Here is a 23,791-nt window from a genome sequence, read left to right as displayed (position 1 = left end):
AGACGTGACGCTTGGCCTTCAGGCCAAAGAGTTCAATCTTGGTTTCATCAGACCAGAGAATCTTGTTTCTCATGGTCTGAGAATCTTTAGGTGCCTTTTGGCAAACTCCAAGCGGGCTGTCATATGCCTTTTACTGAGGAGTGGTGTCCGTCTGGCCACTCTACCATAAAGGCCTGATTTGTGAAGTGCTACAGAGATGGTTGTCCTTCTGGAAGGTTCTCCCATCTCCACAGAGGAACTCTAGAGCTCTGTGAGATTGACCATCGGGTTCTTGGTCACCTCCCTGACCATGGCCCTTCTCCCCTGATTGCTCAGTTTGGCTGGGCGGCCAGCTCTAGGAAGAGTCTTGGTGGATCCAAACTTCTTCCATTTAAGAAGATTGTTCTTGGAGACCTTCAATGCTGCAGAAATGTTTGGGTACCCTGCCCCAGATCTGTGCCTCGACACAATCCTGTCTCGGAGCTCTACGGACAATTCCTTCAAGCTCATGGCTTGGTTTTTGCTCTGACATGCACTGTCAACTGTGGGACCTTATATAGACAGGTGTGTGCCTTTCCAAATCATGTCCAATCAATTGAATTTACCACAGGTGGACTCCAATCAAGTTATAGAAACATATCAAGGGTGATCAATGGAAACAGGATGCTCCTGATCTCAATTTCGAGTCTCATAGCAAAGTGTCTGAATACTTATAAGGTATTTCTGTTTTAAAATTTTTTATACATTTGCAAACATTTCTAAAAACCTGTTTTTGCTTTGTCATTATGGGGTAGTATGTAGATTGCTGAGGACATTTTTTCATGTAATACATTTTTGGAATAAGGCTGTAACGTAACAAAATTAGGAAAAAGTCAACGGGTCTGAATACTTTCCGAAGGGACTGTATATGTAAGAAATCTTTCTGATTGAGAGGGGGTCGAATACTTGTTTCCCTCATTAAAGTGCAAATCAATTTGTAGCGTTTTTGACATGCGTTTTTCTGGATTTTTTTTGTTGTTGTTCTGTCTCTCGCTGTTCAAATGAACCTACCATTAGAATTGTGGTCTGATGGTTTCTTTGTCGGTGGGCAAACGTGCAGGATCAGCAGGGGATCAAGTGCTTTTTTCCCTCACTGTATATATGTCGTTTTCTCTTTATTTTTTCAAACATTTTCTAACTTTCTCAGATCCAATGAACGGAGCATGCTGGGATGACATGCTTATAGCCAATCAGACCCAATGAACGGAGCAGGTGGATGACATGCTATAGAATCAGATCCAATGAACGGAGCAGGCTGGGATGACATGCTTATAGCCAATCAGATCCAATGAACGGAGCAGGCTGGGATGACATGCTTATAGCCAATCAGATCCAATGAACGGAGCAGGCTGGGATGACATGCTTATAGCCAATCAGATCCAATGAACGGAGCAGGCTGGGCTGACATGCTTATAGCCAATCAGCTCATAGCCTTGCTAAGACTTTCTAAATATGAGCATTTCTAAGATTGTGCTGTTATTATTTCTATTAATATGATCTATTATTGTTATTTATATTTATCAGACTGTTTTCCATGTTATTTGGTTAGTTCTCTCTTAAAAAGCACCCTCATAGATATGCAATAGACCGACGGGGCTTTGAATGTGTTAGTGACGGGTGGCGGTATTGAATGATGTTATCATGGGACTGCCCATATGTCCCTCTGGCCTGTCGCCAATTGGCGGCCAAGGGTTTGCCTTAGGACGCAAAGGTGCGTCATGAGTCCGGGAGATGGTCTGACGGTCCTAGTCACAACAGACCTCCTAGATATGGGGGGTTTAGTGGGTGGAATATGGAGGACAATTGGAGGTTTACAAAATTGCAGCTACTTATCAGTGCAAATATTATGGTACAGCTATATGGACACTTAATCATCATGGTGCTTTTTAATGGTAAGTTTACAAACATTGGTTGTAAGTATAATTGAAACTTGGGTATCATTATGGTAAATGGGGAAATATGTATAGTCAGTTACAATTGTAATGGCTTAACCGATCATAAAAAAAAGATCAATTTTTACCTGGCTAAAAGAGAAAGAATATAATATATATTGTTTACCAACTGTAGCTCAGTTGGTAGAGCATGGCGCTTGCAACGCCAAGGTTGTGGGTTCGTTTCCCACGGGGGGGCCAGTATGAAAAATGTACGCACACACTAACTGTAAGTCGTCTCTGGATAAGAGCGTCTGCTAAATGACTAAAATGTAAATATACACTACCAGTCAAAAGTTTGGACACACCTACTCATTCCAAGGTTTTTCTTTATTTTGACTATTTTCTATATTGTAGAATAATAGTGAAGACATCAAAACTATGAAATAACACATATGGAATCATGTAGTAACCCAAAAAAGTGTTAAACAAATCAAAATATATGTTGTATTTGAGATTCTTCAAATAGCCACCGTTTGCCTTGATGACAGCTTTGCACACTCTTGGCATGCTCTCAACCAGCTTCACCTGGAATGCTTTTCCAACAGTCTTGAAGGAGTTCCCACATATGCTGAGCACTTGTTGGCTGCTTTTCCTTCATTCAGCCGTCCGACTCATCCCAAACCATCTCAATTGGGTTGAGGTCGGGGAATTGTGGAGACCAGGTCATCTGATGCAGCACTCCATCACTCTCCTTCTTGGTAAAATAGCCCTTACACAGCCTGGAGGTGTGTTGGGTCATTGTCCTGTTGAAAAACAAATGATAGTCCCACTAAGCCCAAACCAGATGGGATGGCGTATCGCTGCAGAATGCTGTGGTACCCATGCTGGTTAAGTGTGCCTTGAATTCTAAATAAATCACAGACAGCATCACCAGAAAAGCACCCCCACACCATAACACCTCCTCCTCCATGCTTTACGGTGGGAACTACACATGCGGAGATCGTCCGTTCACCCACACCGCAAAGACACAGTGGTTGGAACCAAAAATCTCAAATTTGGACTCCAGACCAAAGGACAAATTTACACAGGTCTAATATCCATTGCTCGTGTTTCTTGGCCCAAGCAAGTCTCTTCTTCTTATTGGTGGTTTCTTTGCAGCAATTCGACCATGAAGGCCTGATTCACACAGTCCCCTCTGAACAGTTGATGTTGACGTGTCTGTGACTTGAACTCTGTGAAGCATTTATTTGGGCTGCAATTTCTGAGGGTACTAACTCTAATGAACTTATCATCTGCAGCAGAGGTACAGTGAGGGAAAAAAGTATTTGATCCCCTGCTGATTTTGTACGTTTGCCCACTGACAAAGACATGATCAGTCTATAATTTTAATGGTAGGTTTATTTGAACAGTGAGAGACAGAATAACAACAACAAAATCCAGAAAAACGCATGTCAAAATTGTTATAAATTGATTTGCATTTTAATGAGGGAAATAAGTATTTGACCCCTCTGCAAAACATGACTTAGTATTTGGTGGCAAAACCCTTGTTGGCAATCACAGAGGTCAGAAGTTTCTTGTAGTTGGCCACCAGGTTTGTTTAGTTTCCACAGCTCTTTGCAGATCTTCTCCAAGTCATTAAGGTTTCGAGGCTGACGTTTGGAAACTCGAACCTTCAGCTCCCTCCACAGATTTTCTATGGGATTAAAAATAAAAAATAGTAAAAATAAAGAAAAACCCTTGAATGAGTAGGTGTGTCCAAACTTTTGACTGGTAGTGTATATACAGTTGAAGTCGGAAGTTTACTTACACTTAGGTTGCAGTCATTAAAACTCGTTTTTCAACCACTCCACACATTTCTTGTTAACAAACTATAGTTTTGGCAAGTCGGTTAAGATACTTTGTGCATGACAAAAGTCATTTTTCCAACAATTGTTTACAGACAGATTATTTCACTTGTAATTCACTATATCGCAATTCCAGTGGGTCAGAAGTTTAACATACACTAAGTTGACTGTGCCTTTAAACAGCTTGGAAAATTCCAGAAAATGATGTCATAGCTTTAGAAGCTTCTGATTGGCTAATTGACATAATTTGAGTCAATTGGAGGTTTACCTGTGGATGTATTTCAAGGCCTACCTTCAAACTCAGTGCCTCTTTGCTTGACATCATGGGAAAATCAAAAGAAATCAGCCAAGACCTCAGAATTTTTTTTGTAGACCTCCACAAGTCTGGTTCATCCTTGGGAGCAATTTCCAAATGCCTGCAGGTACCACGTTCATCTGTACAAACAATAGTACGCAAGTATAAACGGGACAGGGATAGGGTGCGAAGTGAAATAGAAACAGAGACTTGTGGATGCGGTACAAAAGTATAAGAAAGTTGCAACTGCACATGGGGACAAAGATCGTACTTTTTGGAGAAATGTCCTCTGGTCTGATGAAACAAAAATATAACTGTTTGGCCATAATGACCATCGTTATGATTGGAGGAAAAAGGGGAACGCTTGCAAGCCGAAGAACAACATCCCAACCATGAAGCACGGGGGGGGCAGCATCATGCTGTGGGGGTGCTTTGCTGCAGGAGGGACTGGTGCACTTCACAAAATAGATGGCATCATGAGGAAGGAAAATTATGTGGATATATTGAAGCAACATCTTAAGACATCAGTCAGGAAGTTAAAGCTTGGTCGCAAATGGGTCTTCCAAATGGACAATGACCCCAAGCATAGCAAAGTTGTGGCAAAATGGTTTAAAGACAACAAAGTAAAGGTATTGGAGTGGCCATCACAAAGCCCTGACCTCAATCCTATAGAACATTTGTAGGCAGAACTGAAAAAGCGTGTGCGAGCAAGGAGGCCTACAAACCTGACTCAGTTACACCAGCTCTGTCAGGAGGAATGGGCCAAAATTCACCCAACTTATTGTGGGAAGCATGTGGAAGGCTACCCAAAACGTTTGACCCAAGTTAAACAATTTAAAGGCAATGCTACCAAATACAAATTGAGTGTATTTAAACTTCTGACCCACTGGGAATGTGATGAAATAAATAAAAGCTGAAATAAATCATTCTCTCTACTGTTATTCTGACATTTCACATTCTTAAAATAAAGTGGTGATCCTACTAGGATTAAATGTCAGGAATTGTGAAAAACTGAGTTTAAATGTATTTGGCTTAAGGTGTAAACTTCCGACTTCAACTGTATATACTAAAAAGGGTCTGTTGTCTCTCTCCATCACTACAGATGACCCTGCAGTGGAGGGTGTGGACAAGTCCCGGCAGCTCCAGACTGGCGAGGTCATCATCATCGTGGTCGTCTTGCTCATGTGGGCAGGTAAGGAAAAGGACAGGGCATTTAAGTACCTACCAATTATTTAGAAGATCATTATTGCAGAGTGGAGAGTGGTGAGTGTTCAGACGTCCAAGGATGCTGTTTCCACCACACATTTACATTTTAGTCATTTAACAGACAACTATATCTCTGTCAATCAATCAATCATTCAATCCATTAATCAATCAACCAATCGACCTCAGCACTGATTTCAAGCTCATCGTTGTTTTTGACAGAATCATCAACAAAAAAATTTCTAATCGGTTTTAAAATGCACAAATAATGGCTCAGGTTTTCACATATAGTCATGTATACACCCCCTGGAAAGTAGGATCACTGTGGGGTGACAACGTCGTTGATACTGTAATTGATGAAACCGGTGACTGAGGTGGTGTACTCCTCAATGCCATTGGATGAATCCCGGAACATATTCCAGTCTGTGCTAGCAAAACAGTCCTGTAGCGTAGCATCCGCGTCATCTGAACACTTCCGTACTGAGCGAGTCACTGGTACTTCCTGCTTTAGTTTTTGCTTGTAACCAGGAATCAGGAGGATAGAATTATGGTCAGATTTGCCAAATGGAGGGCGAGGGAGAGCTTTGTATGCGTCTCTGTGTGTGGAGTAAATGTGGTCTAGAGTTTTTTTCCCCTCTGGTTGCACATGTGACAAGCTGGTAGAAATGAGGTAAAACTGATTTACATTTGTCCCCGGCAACTAGGAGCGCCGTTTCTGGTTTGTTTATGGCCTTATACAGCTCGTTGAGTGCGGTCTTAGTGCCAGCAAATAGACGGCTAAGAATAATATTGATGAGAACTCTCTTGGTAGATAGTGGGTCTACAGCTTATCATGAGGTACTCTACCTCAGGCGAGCAATACCTCGAGACTTCCTTAATATTAGACATCGCGCACCAGCTGTTATTGACAAATTCATACACACCCCCGCCCCTCGTCTTACCAGACGTAGCTTCTCTGTCCTGCCGATGCACGGAAAACCCAGCCAGCTCTATATTATCCGTGTCGTCGTTCAGCCACGACTTGGTGAAACATAAGATATTACAGTTTTTAATGTCCCGTTGGTAGGATAGTCTTGATCGTAGATCGTCCAGTTTATTTTCCAATGATTGCACGTTGGCCAATAGGACGGATGGTAGTGGCAGTTTACCCACTCGCTGACGAATTCTCACAAGGCCACCCGACCTCCGTCTCCTAAATTTCCATATTTTCTTCACGCGAATGATGGGGCCTGGTCTCTGGAAAGCAGTGAAATCTTCATCCAGTTCGAAGTGAGTAATACCTGTTCTGATGTCCAGAAGCTCTTTTCGGTCATAAGAGACATTAGCAGCAACATTATGTACAAAATAAGTTACAAACAATGTGAAAAAAATAAATAGCACAGTTGGTTAGGAGCCCGTAAAATGGCAGCCATCCCTCCGGCGCCATCATGACACCAGTTATACACCGCCAGTTATTCACTATTATACTGTATATCCCAGGGGTCAAATATGACCTCACGAGGTCAGGACTACTGCTGGCTTTTCGTTTCTATCTGATCATTAATTGCACCCACATGCGGTCCCAGGTCTAAATCAGTCCCTGATTAGAGGGAAGATGGCCAAGCTTCCAGCCATCCAGGACCTCTATACCAGGCGGTGTCAGAGGAAGGCCCTAAAAATGGTCAAAGACTCCAGCAACCCAGTCATAGACTGTTCTCTCTGCTACCGCACGGCAAGCGGTACCGGAGCGCAAAGTCTAGGTCCAAAAGGCTTCTTAACAGCTACTACCCCCAAGCCATAAGACTCCTGAACAGCTAATCATGGCTACCCGGTCTATTTGCATTGTCCCATCCTGAGAACCAATCCAGTTTAAAGGGTCCATCCATCCACTGAGACTTTTATTGGATCACCAACTCCTGTTGAGGGCCCAATGTAGTTATAACTCTGTCTCTGTCTCTGTCTCTGTCTCTGTCTCTGTCTCTGTCTCTGTCTCTGTCTCTGTCTCTGTCTCTGTCTCTCTCTCTCTCTCTCTCTCTCTCTCTCTCTCTCTCTCTCTCTGTCTCTGTCTCTGTCTCTGTCTCTGTCTCTGTCTCTCTCTCTCTCTCTCTCTCTCTCTCTCTCTCTCTCTCTCTCTCTCTCTCTCTACATCTCTCTCTCTCTCTCTACATCTCTCTCTCTCTCTCTCTCTACATCTCTCTCTCTCTCTCTCTACATCTCTCTCTCTCTCTCTCTCTCTCTGAAACATATGTTAACATTGCCAAGTTAGTTATTACTCTCTGTCTCTCCCTCTCTCTCTCTCTCTCTCTCTCTCTCTCTCTCTCTCTCTCTCTCTCTCTCTCTCTCTCTCTCTCTACATCTCTCTCTCTCTCTCTCTCTACATCTCTCTCTCTCTCTCTCTCTACATCTCTCTCTCTCTCTCTCTCTCTCTCTCTCTGAAACATATGTTAACATTGCCAAAGCAAGTGAACTACATAATAAAACAAAAGTCAAATAAAGAATAAGTATTAATGTAGTTACACCTAGATGCTTTAGTTGTATTACTCAAACGAACATGGTGAAAGTACACTGATGGTGCTGTATAACAACAGTGAAGACATTGACTGCGTTCCCAAATGACCACCTATTCCCTACATAGTGCACTACTTTTGACCAGAGCCCTATTGGTCCTGGTCAAACATAGTGCGCTAGTGAATATGGTGCCATTTCAGACACAACCATTGGGTATAATATAATTATCTTCCCTGCTCAAAGATAAAGACACCACCATCGTCACCACCTTCGTCACCACCATCGTCACCACCATCGTCATGCCATACCCTCCCCGGGAATGATCCACGTACTACTAGTTACATGAGGTGGTGGTGACAGGGCTGTGAGTGACCAATGACAGTATGTTAATCCCCTCTTGTCTCTCTACCCCCCCCCCCCCTCCCCCTGCAGCTGTCATTGCCCTGTTCTGTCGGCAGTATGACATCATCAAGGACAACGACTCCAGTACCGGCAAAGACAAGGTAAAGCCATCGTCGTTGGCGAGCACGCCAGAACACTGCTCCGGAGGACTGCTACGGAGCAAGGTACATAGATGAATCAATTAATTAATTAATCAAGCAATCAAGCAACACCACAGCATAGGACTGCTACGTATATAGGTGGGCAAGGTCAACCAGAGGGGATTCACTCAGACCATGGGACACATTTTGTAGGTTGTAGAGTCAACTACAGGAGGACTGCTACGGAGCAAGGTACATATATAATTGTCAACCTATTAGCCATTAAGTCAAGTACATTAAACATACTACAGTAATTGTACTATAGTAATAGTAAGCTACTACTAAATGTAGCACCACATTGTGTACCTGATGTATTCATGTACCTGCATCATATAGCACATTCAGAAGCAACAACACCTGCAATCTCTACAGCTCCACCACGTTATACCCTGAGTGCTTCCACGTATCCCTGGGCTCTGAATCATAGCCTTCCCACTCTCCACTCAGAGGAGCCCATTTCTGTTGCTGCCCTCTCAATAACAATAATAATATATAGTGGTGTCCATTTCAGCCTTTTTAACTCATGCATATCCCAGCGCTCCATTTCAACTGTGACCTTCTGTGTCTGTGTGTTCCATTTAAACGGCGACCTTCTCTCTCTCCCCCTGTCGTCTCACACCCAGTACATACCACGCTATATTCACAGGCAGCCCCTCTACCGTCACCATGGCAACCCGCACTGTTGGACTATAGGAATATACGGAATGTCCCAAATATCGCACCCCTTTCCATCTCACAGGCGTTGTCGTCAAACTGAATAAAATTAAAAACATACACCCTAATTCCATATGTCAACGGTGACGCCTATAATTGGGTGTTAATGGTGGATGATGGCTCGTTGTAGCAGTGTCTTTATGTGGAGGGCTGCAGAAGAGAGGCAGACAGTCCCTGCAATGAAATAAATACGACACTGGGAGCTGCTTGCCAAATGGGGAAAGAGAGAGTGTGAGGGGTTGCTTATAGGTACACTGAATAACACTCGATAATGGCCAACAGATTTAGGATACCTCCCAAATGGCACCCTATTCCGTATATAGTGCACTATATTTGACCGGGCCATTTTGACCAGAGCCCTATGAGCTCTGGTAAAAACTAGTGCACTAAATAGGGAATAGATGTTATTTTCTGCCATTTAGGGCACATGAAAAAGCCTTTGAGAGCTTGGTGGTATTGAAGCCATCAGCCAATCGATGAGAGGGGTCATCTTCATTATAATGTTCACCACCCCAGGGTAGAGAGAAATGTACATAGTGAGGTATTGAAGCAGCTCAGGGGTCCTTCCTCTTCATTATAATGTTCACCACCCCAGGGTACAGAGAAAAAGCCATATCTCAGTCTGGCCAATAAAAATAAAAGATTAAGATGGGCAGTCTGAGATATGGCTTTTTCTTTGTAACTCTGACTAGAAGGTCAACATCCCGGAGTCGCCTCTTCAGTGTTGACATTGAGACTGGTGTTTTGCGGGTACTATTTAATGAAGCTGCCAGTTGAGGACCTGTGAGGCGTCTGTTTCTCAAACTAGACACTCTAATGTATTTGTCCTCTTGCTCAGTTGTGCACCAGGGCCTCCCACTCCTCTTTCTATTCTGGTTAGAGTCAGTTTACGCTGTTCTGTGAAGGGAGTAGTACACAGCGTTGTACGAGATATTCAGTTTCTTGGCAATTTCTCGCATGGAATAGCCTTCATTTCTCAGAACAAGAATAGACTGACGAGTTTCAGAAGAAAGTTATTTGTTTCTGGCCATTTTGAGCCTGTAATCGAACCCACAATTGCTGATGCTCCAGATACTCAACTAGTCTCAAGAAGGCCAGTTTTATTGCTTCAGCACAACAGTTTTCAGCTGTGCTAACGTAATTGCAAAAGGGTTTTCTAATGATCAATTAGTCTTTTAAAATGATAAACTTGGATTAGCAAACACAACGTGCCATTGGAACACAGGACTGATGGTTGCTGATAATGTGCCTCTGTACGCCTATGTAGATATTCCATTAAAAATCAGCCGTTTCCAGCTACAATAGCCATTTACAACATTAACAATGTCTATACTGTATTTCTGGACAAAAAAAAATATTTTCTTTAGAAAACAAGGACATTTCTAAGTGACCCCAAACTTTTGAACGGTAGTGTATATATTGATTTGTTTAGTTGTTTTAAGGTTATCTTGTCTCACTATCACTAAGCACGTATAGGGGTGGTGGGATCCTTGAGGTTGTTTTTCTCAAGGGCGCAACTAGCGGGTGGGGCTGGTTGCAATGGCCACTCACGGAGGTTTGGAGTTTGAAAAACTTAGTCTGCGGCACAGAGTAAAGATTCTTGCTGTGGCAGGGTGTTCAGTGGAAGAATGTAGCTTAGCAGTGGGCGCTATCATTGGGTATGATAGCATCAAATCAGCCTCAAGGATGAATAGCGCTGTAGTGATATTCTTAGATTCCATTGAAAAGGTGAATACGATAGTTGAGAGTGGTGTTGTGTTGGGGGAGACACAGACGTCGGTATTTCCGCTTATGAATCCGGCGAAGAAAGTTATACTTTCTAACGTGCCACCATTTGTTAGAGATGAAGTGTTGGAGCGAGAGTTATCTCGTCATGGTCAACTTGTATCTACAATAAAGAAGGTTCTTTTTGGATGCAAATCTCCTTTTGATTAAACATGTCGTGTCTCATATGAGACAAGTGCATATGATTTTAAAGAAGGACACAGACGAACTGAGTTCAGCATTCAGTTTTAAGATTGATGGATTTGATTGTGTTCTACGCTTCTACTGAATCAATGAAATGCTTTGGCTGTGGAAGAGAGGGGCATTTGGTACGTTATTGTCCCGAGAACGAGCGCGCAGAGCCCGTTTCTGTCTCTTACTCTGTATTTTTTTTTTCATCCATGAGCAGTTTTAAGATTTCTTCTTTAAACGTAAATGGGGCGAGAGACGTTTAAAAAATAGCCGTAGTGTATGAGTTAATTAGGGGAAAGGGAAGTGACATACGTTTTCTACAAGAAACGCATAGTAATATGGAAAATGAAGTTATGTGGCAACAGGAGTGGGGGGGGGACAGTGGTGTGTAGTCATAAAAACTCAAAAAGTGGGGGTGTGGCCATCTTGTTCTCAAAAGGGTTTTTGCCTTTGTCATATGAGGTTGAAGAGGTAGTTGAGGGGGAGGTTATTAAAAGTTAGAGCGAGGTATGAAAATATCACTATGTGTCTGATAAATGTATATGCCCCAGTGGTGGCAGTTGAGAGGGTATGTTTTTTAGAGACATTATCAAATACCATTGAGAAATGTAACACTGAGGATTATTTATTTATTGTTGGGGATTTTAACTGCACAGTCAGTGATTTAGATAGAAACCACAAAAGAACCTCATATAGCCTTATTGCAACACATGAACTGTGTGATATTTGGCGGAGTCAACATGGAGGCACGAGACAGTACACCTGGGCGCATGTGAGAGAGAACACCATCTCTCTGGTCGGGTTAGATAGGTTTTATTGTTTTGAGCATCAATCTCAGGTCTGTAAATCAAGTGTGATAACCCCAGTGGGATTTTCTGATCATTGTTTAAAAACAGAGGTGGTGTTCATTAACGCTGTAAAACCCAAAAGCGCATACTGGCATTTTAATATAACTTTATTGAGTGATGCTCACTTCAGGATTATTATTTTTTTTTTTTCTGGGAGAGGTGGAGGTCTCAAAGGCCAGTTTTGTATCCCTTCAACAGTGGTGGGATATAGGGAAAATCCAGATTCAACAATTCTGTAATCAATACACGATGAATGTCACCAGAGACACCACCAGATCAATGAAAGCCCTAGAGTCTGAAATAGTGGAATTCCTGACGTTGGTTGAGACCACAGGAGATCGAGGCCAGACTCAGGCCCTCAAGAGGAAAAAAGCCGCATTAACTGCAATGAAGTAACTATATTCTGTGGATTATTCAATCACATTGAGCTGTTTTCTGACGTGCTTCTTTTTTCTTAGTGTATTTCTGAACTGTTTCAGTGTCTCCGCATAGTAAAGGCGGATGTTCAGGTTCTCTGTGTTTTTGGTTGGATAGGTTTAAAAAATATATATTTTTAGGGTTTTGCACTCTTCATCAAACCATTTCTCATCGCTGTTAATTTTCTTAGGTTTTCTGCTTGAATTTGTATTCATTTGCTGTGTTAGCTGATATGTCAAATGTACTGTTCAGCTTTCTACTAAGTTCACACCTTCACTATTGCAGGGAAGCATTTGGTCCAGGGAGTTGTCTCTGAGGGATTCGTTTTTTTACCAATTGTTCTTTAGTAGGCTTCCACATTTACATTTTAGTCATTTAGCAGGCGCTCTTATCCAGAGCGACTTACAGGAGCAATTAGGGTTAAGTGCTTTGCTCAAGGGCACATCAACAGATTTTTCACCTAGTCGGCTCGGGGATTAGAACCAGCGACCTTTCGGTTACTGGCACAACACTCTTAACCACTACACTATCTTCCTTCCATTCGACGCCTCATGGTTCAGTATTGCTCTGTTCAAGTAGGCTGTGATTTTGCTGTGGTCTGATAGGGGCGTCAGTGGGCTGATTGTGAACTCTCTGAGAGACTCTGGGTTGAGATTTGTAATAAAGTAGTCTACAGTACTGCTGCCTAGGGAGGAGCTGTTGGTATACCTACCGTAGGAGTCCCCTCGAAGCCTACCATTGACTATGTACAGACCCGGCGTGCGACAGAGCTGCAGGAGTTGTGACCTGTTTTTGTTGGTTATGTCGTCGTAGCTGTGTCTAGAGGGGCATATGGGGGAGGGAATGCTGTCACCTCCAGGTACAGTGCATTCGGAAAGTATTCAGACCCCTTGACTTTTTCTACGTTTTGTTACGTTACAGCCTTATTCTAAAATGGATTAAATTACATTTTTTCCTCATCAATCTAAACACATAATAACAAAACAAAAACAGGTTTTTAGAAATGTTTGCTAATTTATCAAATAAAATAAACAGAAATATCACATTTACATAAGTATTCAGACCCTTTACTCAGTACTTTGTTGAAGCACCTTCGGCAGTGATTAGAGCCTCAAGTCTTCTAGGGTATGACGCTACAAGCTTGGCACACCTGTATTCGGGGAGTTTCTCCCATTCTTCTCCGCAGATCCTCTCAAGCTCTGTCAGGTTGGATGGGGAGCGTCGCTGCACAGCTATTTTCAGGTCTCTCCAGAGATGTTTGATCGGGTTCAAGGACATTCAGAGACTTGTCCCGAAGCCACTCCTGCGTTTTCTTGGCTGTGTGCTTAGGGTTGTTGTCCTGTTGGAAGGTGAACCTTGAGGTCCTGAGCGCTCTGGAGCAGGTTTTCATTAAGGATCTCTCTGTACTTTGTTCCGTTCATCTTTCCCTCGATCCTGACTAGTCTTCCATTCCCTGCCACTGAAAAGCATCCCCACAGCATGATGCTGCCACCACCATGCTTCACCGTAGGCATGGTGCCAGGTTTCCTCCAGATGTGACACTTGGCATTCAGGCCAAAGAGTTCAATCTTGGTTTCATCAGACCAGAGAATCTTGTTTCTCATGGTCTGAGAGTCCTTTAGGTGCTGTCATGTGGACTGTCAAGTGACTTTTACTGAGGAGTGGCTTCCGTCTTGCCACTCTACCATAAAGGCCTGATTGGTGGAGTGCTGCAGAGATGGTTGTCCTTCTGGGAGGTTCTCCCATCTCCACAGAGGAACTCTGGAGCTCTTTGAGAGTGACCATCGGGTTCTTGGTCACCTCCCTGACCAAGGCCCTTCTCCCCCGATTGCTCAGTTTGGCCGGGCGGCCAGCTCTAGGAAGAGTGTTGGTGGTTCCAAACTTCTTCCATTTAAGAATGATGGAGGCCACTTTGTTCTAGGGGACCTTCAATGCTGCAGACATTTTTTGGTACCCTTCCCCAGATCTGTGCCTTGACACAATCCTGTCTCGGAGCTCTACGGACAATTCCTTCGACCTCATGGCTTGGTTTTTCCTCTGACATGCACTGTCAACTGTGGGACCTTATAGAGACAGGTGTGTGCCTTTCCAAATCATATCAGATTTTTTACATTTAAGTCATTTAGCAGACACTCTTATCCAGAGCGACTTACAAATTGGTGCATTCACCTTATGATAGCTAGTGGGACAACCACCCTTTTTTTATGGGGGGTGTAGAAGGATTACTGTTATACTATTCCAGGTATTCCTTAAAGAGGTAGGGTTTCAAGTGTCTCCGGAAGGTGGTCAGTGACAGATCAATTGAATTTACCACAGGTGGACTTCAATCAAGTTGTAGAAACATTTCAAGGATGATCAATGGAAACAGGATGCACCTGAGCTCAATTTTGAGTCTCATAGCAAAGGGTCTGAATGCTTATGTAAATAAGGTATTCCTGTTTTTTATTTTTAATACATTTGCAAAAGTTTCTCAAAACCTGTTTTTTTGCTTTTTCATTATGGGGTATTGTGTATAGATTGATGAGGATTTTTATTTGATTTAATCCATTGTAGAATAAGGCTGTAATGTAACAGAATGTGGAAAAAGTCAAGGGGTCTGAATACTTTCCGAATACACTGTAGGTGTTTGTCCCCTTGTGTGCTGAGGGTGTCAGCGGAGTGTCTCGCTGGTCTGGGTGGGGTTTCCGTTGCTCTGTGGTAAGTGTTGGGCACAGTCACGGGAAATGGTTCCGTTTAGCAGGGTGGAAGTATTTTTGTGGTAGCAGGGTGGAGATAATCACTCATGAGTTGGTGAAAGTGAAAGAAGGTTGCTCGTCTGTGGGGCTGTTTAAGGAGGGAGTCTGGTCTGACTTGCTCTGGGTGGTGGTGATGTCTTCCTCTAGGGGGGTGGTGATGTCTTCCTCTAGGGGGGGGGGTGGTGGTGATGTCTTCCTCTAGGGGGGTGGTGATGTCTTCCTCTAGGGGGTGGTGGTGATGTCTTCCTCTAGGGGGGTGGTGGTGATGTCTTCCTCTAGGGGGTGGTGGTGATGTCTTCCTCTAGGGGGGTGGTGGTGATGTCTTCCTCTAGGGGGTGGTGATGTCTTCCTCTAGGGGGGTGGTGGTGTGTTCCTCTAGGGGGTGGTGATGTCTTCCTCTAGGGGGGTGGTGATGTCTTCCTCTAGGGGGGTGGTGATGTCTTCCTCTAGGGGGGTGGTGATGTCTTCCTCTAGGGGGGTGGTGATGTCTTCCTCTAGGTGGGTGGTGGTGATGTCTTCCTCTAGGGGGTGGTGGTGATGTCTTCCTCTAGGGGGTGGTGATGTCTTCCTCTAGGGGGTGGTGGTGATGTCTTCCTCTAGGGGGTGGTGGTGATGTCTTCCTCTAGGGGGTGGTGATGTCTTCCTCTAGGGTGGTGGTGATGTCTTCCTCTAGGGTGGTGGTGGTGTCTTCCTCTAGGGGTGGTGGTGGTGTCTTCCTCTAGGGGTGGTGGTGATGTCTTCCTCTAGGGGGTGGTGATGTCTTCCTCTAGGGGGTGGTGGTGATGTCTTCCTCTAGGGGGTGGTGGTGATGTCTTCCTCTAGGGGGGGTGATGTCTTCCTCTAGGGGGTGGTGGTGATGTCTTCCTCTAGGGGGTGGTGGTGATGTCTTCCTCTAGGGGGTGGTGGTGATGTCTTCCTCTAGGGGGTGGTGGTGATGTCTTCCTCTAGGGGGTGGTGGTGATGTCTTCCTCTAGGGGGTGGTGATGATGTCTTCCTCTAGGGGGGTGGTGATGTCTTCCTCTAGGGGGGTGGTGATGTCTTCCTCTAGGGGGGGTGGTGATGTCTTCCTCTAGGGGGGTGGTGATGTCTTCCTCTAGGGGGTGGTGATGATGTCTTCCTCTAGGGGGGTGGTGATGTCTTCCTCTAGGGGGTGGTGATGTCTTCCTCTAGGGGGGGTGGTGATGTCTTCCTCTAGGGGGGTGGTGATGTCTTCCTCTAGGGGGGTGGTGATGTCTTCCTCTAGGGGGGTGGTGGTGATGTCTTCCTCTAGGGGGGTGGTGATGTCTTCCTCTGGGGGTGGTGGTGATGTCTTCCTCTAGGGGGGGTGGTGATGTCTTCCTCTAGGGGGGTGGTGATGTCTTCCTCTAGGGGGGTGGTGATGTCTTCCTCTAGGGGGGTGGTGATGTCTTCCTCTAGGGGGTGGTGGTGATGTCTTCCTCTAGGGGGGTGGTGATGTCTTCCTCTAGGGGGTGGTGATGTCTTCCTCTAGGGGTGTGGTGGTGATGTCTTCCTCTAGGGGTGTGGTGGTGATGTCTTCCTCTAGGGGGGTGGTGGTGATGTCTTCCTCTAGGGGGTGGTGGTGATGTCTTCCTCTAGGGGGGTGGTGATGTCTTCCTCTAGGGGGTGGTGGTGATGTCTTCCTCTAGGGGGTGGTGGTGATGTCTTCCTCTAGGGGGGGTGGTGATGTCTTCCTCTAGGGGGTGGTGGTGATGTCTTCCTCTAGGGGGGTGGTGGTGATGTCTTCCTCTAGGGGGGTGGTGATGTCTTCCTCTAGGGGGTGGTGATGATGTCTTCCTCTAGGGGGGTGGTGATGTCTTCCTCTAGGGGGGTGGTGATGTCTTCCTCTAGGGGGGTGGTGATGTCTTCCTCTAGGGGGTGGTGATGATGTCTTCCTCTAGGGGGTGGTGATGTCTTCCTCTAGGGGGGGGTGGTGATGTCTTCCTCTAGGGGGGGGTGATGTCTTCCTCTAGGGGGGTGGTGATGTCTTCCTCTAGGGGGTGGTGGTGATGTCTTCCTCTAGGGGGGGTGGTGATGTCTTCCTCTAGGGGGTGGTGGTGATGTCTTCCTCTAGGGGGGGTGGTGATGTCTTCCTCTAGGGGGGTGGTGATGTCTTCCTCTAGGGGGGTGGTGATGTCTTCCTCTAGGGGGTGGTGATGTCTTCCTCTAGGGGGTGGTGGTGATGTCTTCCTCTAGGGGTGTGGTGGTGATGTCTTCCTCTAGGGGGTGGTGGTGATGTCTTCCTCTAGGGGGTGGTGGTGATGTCTTCCTCTAGGGGGTGGTGATGTCTTCCTCTAGGGGGGTGGTGGTGATGTCTTCCTCTAGGGGGTGGTGGTGATGTCTTCCTCTAGGGGGGTGGTGATTTCTTCCTCTAGGGGGTGGTGGTGATGTCTTCCTCTGGGGGGGTGGTGGTGATGTCATCCTCTAGGGGGGTGGTGATGTCTTCCTCTAGGGGGTGGTGATGTCTTCCTCTAGGGGGTGGTGGTGATGTCTTCCTCTAGGGGGTGGTGGTGATGTCTTCCTCTAGGGTGGTGGTGATGTCTTCCTCTAGGGGGGTGGTGGTGATGTCTTCCTCTAGGGGTGGTGGTGATGTCTTCCTCTAGGGGGGTGGTGATGTCTTCCTCTAGGGGGGTGGTGATGTCTTCCTCTAGGGGGGGGTGGTGATGTCTTCCTCTAGGGGGGGTGGTGATGTCTTCCTCTAGGGGGGTGGTGGTGATGTCTTCCTCTAGGGGGTGGTGGTGATGTCTTCCTCTAGGGGGGTGGTGATGTCTTCCTCTAGGGGGGTGGTGGTGATGTCTTCCTCTAGGGGGGTGGTGATGTCTTCCTCTAGGGGGTGGTGATGTCTTCCTCTAGGGGGGTGGTGATGTCTTCCTCTAGGGGGTGGTGGTGATGTCTTCCTCTAGGGGTGGTGGTGATGTCTTCCTCTAGGGGGGTGGTGATGTCTTCCTCTAGGGGGGGTGGTGATGTCTTCCTCTAGGGGGTGGTGATGTCTTCCTCTAGGGGGTGGTGATGTCTTCCTCTAGGGGGTGGTGGTGATGTCTTCCTCTAGGGGGTGGTGATGTCTTCCTCTAGGGGGTGGTGGTGATGTCTTCCTCTAGGGGGTGGTGGTGATGTCTTCCTCTAGGGGGTGGTGATGTCTTCCTCTAGGGGGTGGTGGTGATGTCTTCCTCTAGGGGGGTGGTGATGTCTTCCTCTAGGGGGGTGATGTCTTCCTCTAGGGGGGTGGTGATGTCTTCCTCTAGGGGGGTGGTGGTGATGTCTTCCTCTAGGGGGGTGGTGGTGATGTCTTCCTCTAGGGGGGTGGTGGTGATGTCTTCCTCTAGGGGGGTGGTGATGTCTTCCTCTAGGGGGTGGGTGATGTCTTCCTCTAGGGGGTGGTGGTGATGTCTTCCTCTAGGGGGGTGGTGATGTCTTCCTCTAGGGGGGTGGTGGTGATGTCTTCCTCTAGGGGGGTGGTGATGTCTTCCTCTAGGGGGGGTGATGTCTTCCTCTAGGGGGGGGTGGTGATGTCTTCCTCTAGGGGGTGTGGTGGTGATGTCTTCCTCTAGGGGGTGGTGGTGATGTCTTCCTCTAGGGGGTGGTGATGTCTTCCTCTAGGGGGGTGGTGATGTCTTCCTCTAGGGGGGTGGTGGTGATGTCTTCCTCTAGGGGGGTGGTGGTGATGTCTTCCTCTAGGGGGGTGGTGATGTCTTCCTCTAGGGGGGGTGGTGATGTCTTCCTCTAGGGGGGTGGTGATGTCTTCCTCTAGGGGGTGGTGATGTCTTCCTCTAGGGGGGTGGTGATGTCTTCCTCTAGGGGGTGGTGATGTCTTCCTCTAGGGGGTGGTGATGATGTCTTCCTCTAGGGGGGTGGTGATGTCTTCCTCTAGGGGGGTGGTGATGTCTTCCTCTAGGGGGGTGGTGATGTCTTCCTCTAGGGGGTGGTGGTGATGTCTTCCTCTAGGGGGGTGGTGGTGATGTCTTCCTCTAGGGGGTGGTGGTGATGTCTTCCTCTAGGGGGGTGGTGGTGATGTCTTCCTCTAGGGGGGTGGTGATGTCTTCCTCTAGGGGGTGGTGATGTCTTCCTCTAGGGGGTGGTGATGTCTTCCTCTAGGGGGTGGTGATGTCTTCCTCTAGGGGGTGGTGGTGATGTCTTCCTCTAGGGTGTGGTGGTGATGTCTTCCTCTAGGGGGTGGTGGTGATGTCTTCCTCTAGGGGGGGTGGTGATGTCTTCCTCTAGGGGGTGGTGGTGATGTCTTCCTCTAGGGGGTGGTGGTGATGTCTTCCTCTAGGGGGGTGTGTCTTCCTCTAGGGGGTGGTGATTTCTTCCTCTAGGGGGGTGGTGGTGATGTCTTCCTCTAGGGGGTGGTGGTGATGTCATCCTCTAGGGGGTGGTGATGTCTTCCTCTAGGGGGTGGTGATGTCTTCCTCTAGGGGGTGGTGGTGATGTCTTCCTCTAGGGGGTGGTGGTGATGTCTTCCTCTAGGGTGGTGGTGATGTCTTCCTCTAGGGGGGTGGTGGTGATGTCTTCCTCTAGGGTGGTGGTGATGTCTTCCTCTAGGGGGGGGGGTGGTGATGTCTTCCTCTAGGGGGGTGGTGATGTCTTCCTCTAGGGGGTGGTGGTGATGTCTTCCTCTAGGGGGGTGGTGATGTCTTCCTCTAGGGGGTGGTGGTGATGTCTTCCTCTAGGGGGGTGGTGGTGATGTCTTCCTCTAGGGGGGTGGTGATGTCTTCCTCTAGGGGGGTGGTGGTGATGTCTTCCTCTAGGGGGGGGTGGTGATGTCTTCCTCTAGGGGGGTGATGTCTTCCTCTAGGGGGGTGGTGATGTCTTCCTCTAGGGGGTGGTGGTGATGTCTTCCTCTAGGGGGTGGTGGTGATGTCTTCCTCTAGGGGGGTGGTGATGTCTTCCTCTAGGGGGGGGTGGTGATGTCTTCCTCTAGGGGGGTGGTGGTGATGTCTTCCTCTAGGGGGTGGTGATGTTTTCCTCTAGGGGGGGTGATGTCTTCCTCTAGGGTGGTGGTGGTGATGTCTTCCTCTAGGGGGTGGTGATGTCTTCCTCTAGGGTGGTGGTGGTGATGTCTTCCTCTAGGGGGGTGGTGATGTCTTCCTCTAGGGTGGTGGTGATGTCTTCCTCTAGGGGGGTGGTGATGTCTTCCTCTAGGGTGGTGGTGTCTTCGTCACCAAGAAAGAGCTTCTCCTGCTGTTCACCCTTTTTGATTCTGTGGAAGTCCAGCTGAAACTGTTTGGGGTTGCCCTGTACCAATACTGTTCCAGACTTTTACAGGTTGACATTGGCTGACTCAGAGTCCTCGTTGTCTAGTGTCCTGAGTTTCCAACCATCGCAAAACACCCCCTCTCTTGACAGAGGGGTAGTGTGTTGCACTGCACCATGCAGTCAGCAAAAAGCGTCTCCTGATTATCCACGAGGAGCTTCTTTTTGTACTCTTTCCATGCCTTCTCTTTATTTATTTTACATCCAAGGGGTACTGTACTGTGATGACCTCTGCTCAGGGGGAAGCCATGGATCAAGGGGCCAAAGAGGCCTTTACATTTGGGTGAGGGAGGCTGTGAAACTCTGCAGTTGGGCTCAAGGGCTTTCACACCTCTCACTTACGTTTTAGTCATTTAGCAGACGCTCTTATCCAGAGCAACTTACAGGAGCAATTAGGGTTAAGTGCCTTGCTCAAGGGCACATTGACAGATTTTTCACCTAGTCGGCTTGGGGATTTGAACAAGCGACCTTTCGGTTACTGGCAGAATGCACTTACCCACTAAGCTACCTGCAGCCCACTTCACACCTCTGTACAAATTGAAGTTGCAGTCGGGTCTGTTCTGTCCTAGCAAGCTTGGTAGCCTTAATTTAGCATTCAGTCTTTATAAATTAAAATATCTAGAGGTTTTTATAATGTATTTTCCTTCTTGGCTTTAGAAGTAGCTTCAGACTGAACATTACTCACTCAGTTCGAGGTTGGATTGTATTTTGGGGGATTACTGATCTGATTTTTTTTGCTGGTTGTTGATTTGCCAGAGAATTGTGTATGTATGTGTGTATGTATGAGTGTGTGTATGTGTGTATATGTGTATATATATGTATATATAGACTCTTATCTCCCTCACTAACTTTAAGCATCAGTTGTCAGAGCACCTTACCGATCACTGCACCTGTACACAGCCCATCTGAAATTAGCCCACCCAACTACCTCATCCCCATATTGTTATTTATTTTGCTCATTTGCACCCCAGTATCTCTATTTGCACATCATCTCTTGCACATCTATCATTCCAGTGTTAATACTAATTGTAATTATTTTGCACTATAGCCTATTTATTGCCTTACCTCCATAACTTGCTACTTTTGCACACACTGTATATATATTTTCTGTTTGTATTTTTGACTTTTATGTTTTGTTTTACCCCATATGTAACTCTGTGTTGTTGTTTTTATCGCACTGCTTTGCTTTATCTTGGCCAGGTCGCAGTTGTAAATGAGAACTTGTTCTCAACTGGCTTACCTGGTTAAATAAAGGTGAAATAAATAAAATAATATATATATATATATATATATATATATGTGTGTGTGTGTATATATATATATATATATAAAACATGGGGGATTGGAAGTGATGCAGATAATCTATCTGCAATATTAAGCTCCTACCAAAAACAATCCTTGGTAGGAGGAATCCTTCCAGGTAATTTTGACCAAAATCAGGTTGTAGGTTTGGAGTTTTTGGAGTGAAGGTTATGTTGTGGAGGGTAGGGTAGGGATTTGGCACGGGTCCCCAGATCCTCAAAAAGTTCTACAGCTGCGTCATCGAGAACATCCTGAACGGTTGCATCACCGCCTGGTATGGCAACTGCTCGGCATCTGACCGTAAGGCGCTACAGAGGGTAGTGCGTACGGCCCACTACATCACTAGGGCCAAGCTTCCTGCCATCCAGGACCTCTATACCAGGCGGTGTCAGAGGAAATCACAAAGAATTGTCAAAGACTCCAGTCACCCAAGTCATAGACTGTTCTCTCTGCTACCACACGGCAAGCGGTACCGGAGCACCAAGACTAGGACCAAAAGGCTCCTTAACAGCTTCGGCCTACAATGGCCTTCTTTAGAATACAAAAATAATCATTTTGGTTGTGTTTATGAAGGTCTTAGGTAACATTAGAATACGAAAAATATTGCTCACAAAGTCTGATGTATCTTTTTGTTTCCATCTATTGCAGTTTCATCCGTCGCTACAATCTATCAACATAATAGAGGTTTGAAGGGAAGAATGCAGAATGCAGACATCAATCCCTCCCCTCTCCTCCCCTCCCCTCCCCTCCTCTCCTCTCCTCTCCTCTCCTCTCCTCTCCTCTCCCCCCTCCCCTCCTCTCCTCCTCCTCTGTTGCTACATTCTCCACCTCCTCAATCTTCTCTCCTCCTCTGATGAAGACAATCTTCTCTTTTCCTCTCTGATGAAGATAAAACTCTGGGCGGAACAAGTCATTAGCTAAACTGCCGCCGTGAGGCATGACCGTTGATGCATGTCGGCTAAACTAATTTAGCAAAAGACACACGCATGCACACACACAAGTATATACACACACACACACACACGCACTCCTGCAGGTTGATTGTGCACACAGTATTTTTAATGTTAATACATTATACATTATGCAGGTAACATTCAAGTATTTCAAGTAAGATGCTTGGTTTGTAATTATTGCAATACACCCATGGCCATCTCTGGGACGTCTGCCTCCGGCCTAGATTCAATCTGTGTTGCGGAAGATGGAGCCGCAGCTGCAGCAAGAATGACATTTAAAGGTTCCTGGAGATTGCTCTGACTGTCCACGCTGCGTATGTCGGCTCAATCGGAAATTCCCCTTTAAATGTTATCGCGCTAAAACGCGGATCTTCCGCGATACAGACTGAATCTAGCCCTTCGTGTTCATGTGTGTTTCTGATGTAGAACTAGACTACCTGCTCTTACGTTATGGATGATGTTACTTTGATTATTTCCTTAATCTGTTTTTTTTTTGCATCTTAATCCTCTTCCCCCCTTGTACAATCATTTCACAATAATAAGATCCGATTTGGTTGCCACAAATACTCATACTTGGGAGTAGTTATCAGAGGTGAAAATATTGTGATCGGAGTCCGACAGACTATAGCAAATGCTAATAAGTAGAAATTATAGAAAGTAGTTCTGAACACATGTAGTAGTTGTGGGTGAAACCACATACATACCTTATGATCATCGTCAACACGTTATTGACGCATGTCTGTACATATGAAGAAAGGTCTGTATTCCATAGATTGACTACTGGAGGGCGCATGCTGGTCATTCACCCGTAGTATAGTATTTGATGTGCTCTCTATTAAACCAAAACAAAATATGCAAAAAAAACAATAATGGAAAACCAGAATATTATTATTGTCATATTGTCATATGATCATACTTCCTCTTAGTGAGGACTTGTTTGTTTGGTTGGTTGTTTTGACTCTTGTAAATATCCTGATCACTGTGTTTTACCTGACATATTGAACAATAAAGTTTGTTTCAAATTCAAACGGAATACCTGCTGCCCAGACAGATATGATTATGATGTAACAGGAAATTACCCAAATTGAAATTGCATGCATATGAAACACACGGGTCTAACACAGGAGAAATCAACATCTTGACCATTAGGAAATTCCCTCTTACAGGAATTTTGAAGTCGCTGGCGGGTCATGCATCACGTGACCGTGCGCAACCATGACCGACTCATTTCCATTACACATACTAAAACAGATCACAGTTTTTTAAAATATTGTTTTCTATATTCACCAATAGGACGATGGTGATGATAATTTCTCATTAAATTAAAGTTATCATTGTATTCTTATTTGTTCATGC

General features: G+C 45.9%; 1 protein-coding gene across 1 annotated transcript in view; it reads left to right on the top strand.

Moving 5' to 3' along the window:
• The window catches only part of LOC123482434 (fibronectin type III domain-containing protein 5-like), a 28,970-nt gene extending 5,512 nt beyond the window's left edge, over nt 1–23,458 (top strand). The window contains exons 2-4 of the mRNA XM_045210031.1: nt 5,106–5,223; nt 8,154–8,287; nt 22,131–23,458. Of these exons, the coding sequence (XP_045065966.1) occupies nt 5,106–5,223; nt 8,154–8,287; nt 22,131–22,172 (294 nt within the window). The 3' untranslated portion in view covers nt 22,173–23,458. The remainder of the gene's footprint in view (nt 1–5,105; nt 5,224–8,153; nt 8,288–22,130) is intronic.
• The last annotated feature ends 333 nt before the right edge of the window (nt 23,459–23,791 follow it).

Source organism: Coregonus clupeaformis, chromosome 33, assembly GCF_020615455.1.
Source record: "Coregonus clupeaformis isolate EN_2021a chromosome 33, ASM2061545v1, whole genome shotgun sequence".
Lineage (NCBI taxonomy): Eukaryota > Metazoa > Chordata > Actinopteri > Salmoniformes > Salmonidae > Coregonus > Coregonus clupeaformis.
This window is presented reverse-complemented; position numbering and strand designations above follow the sequence as displayed.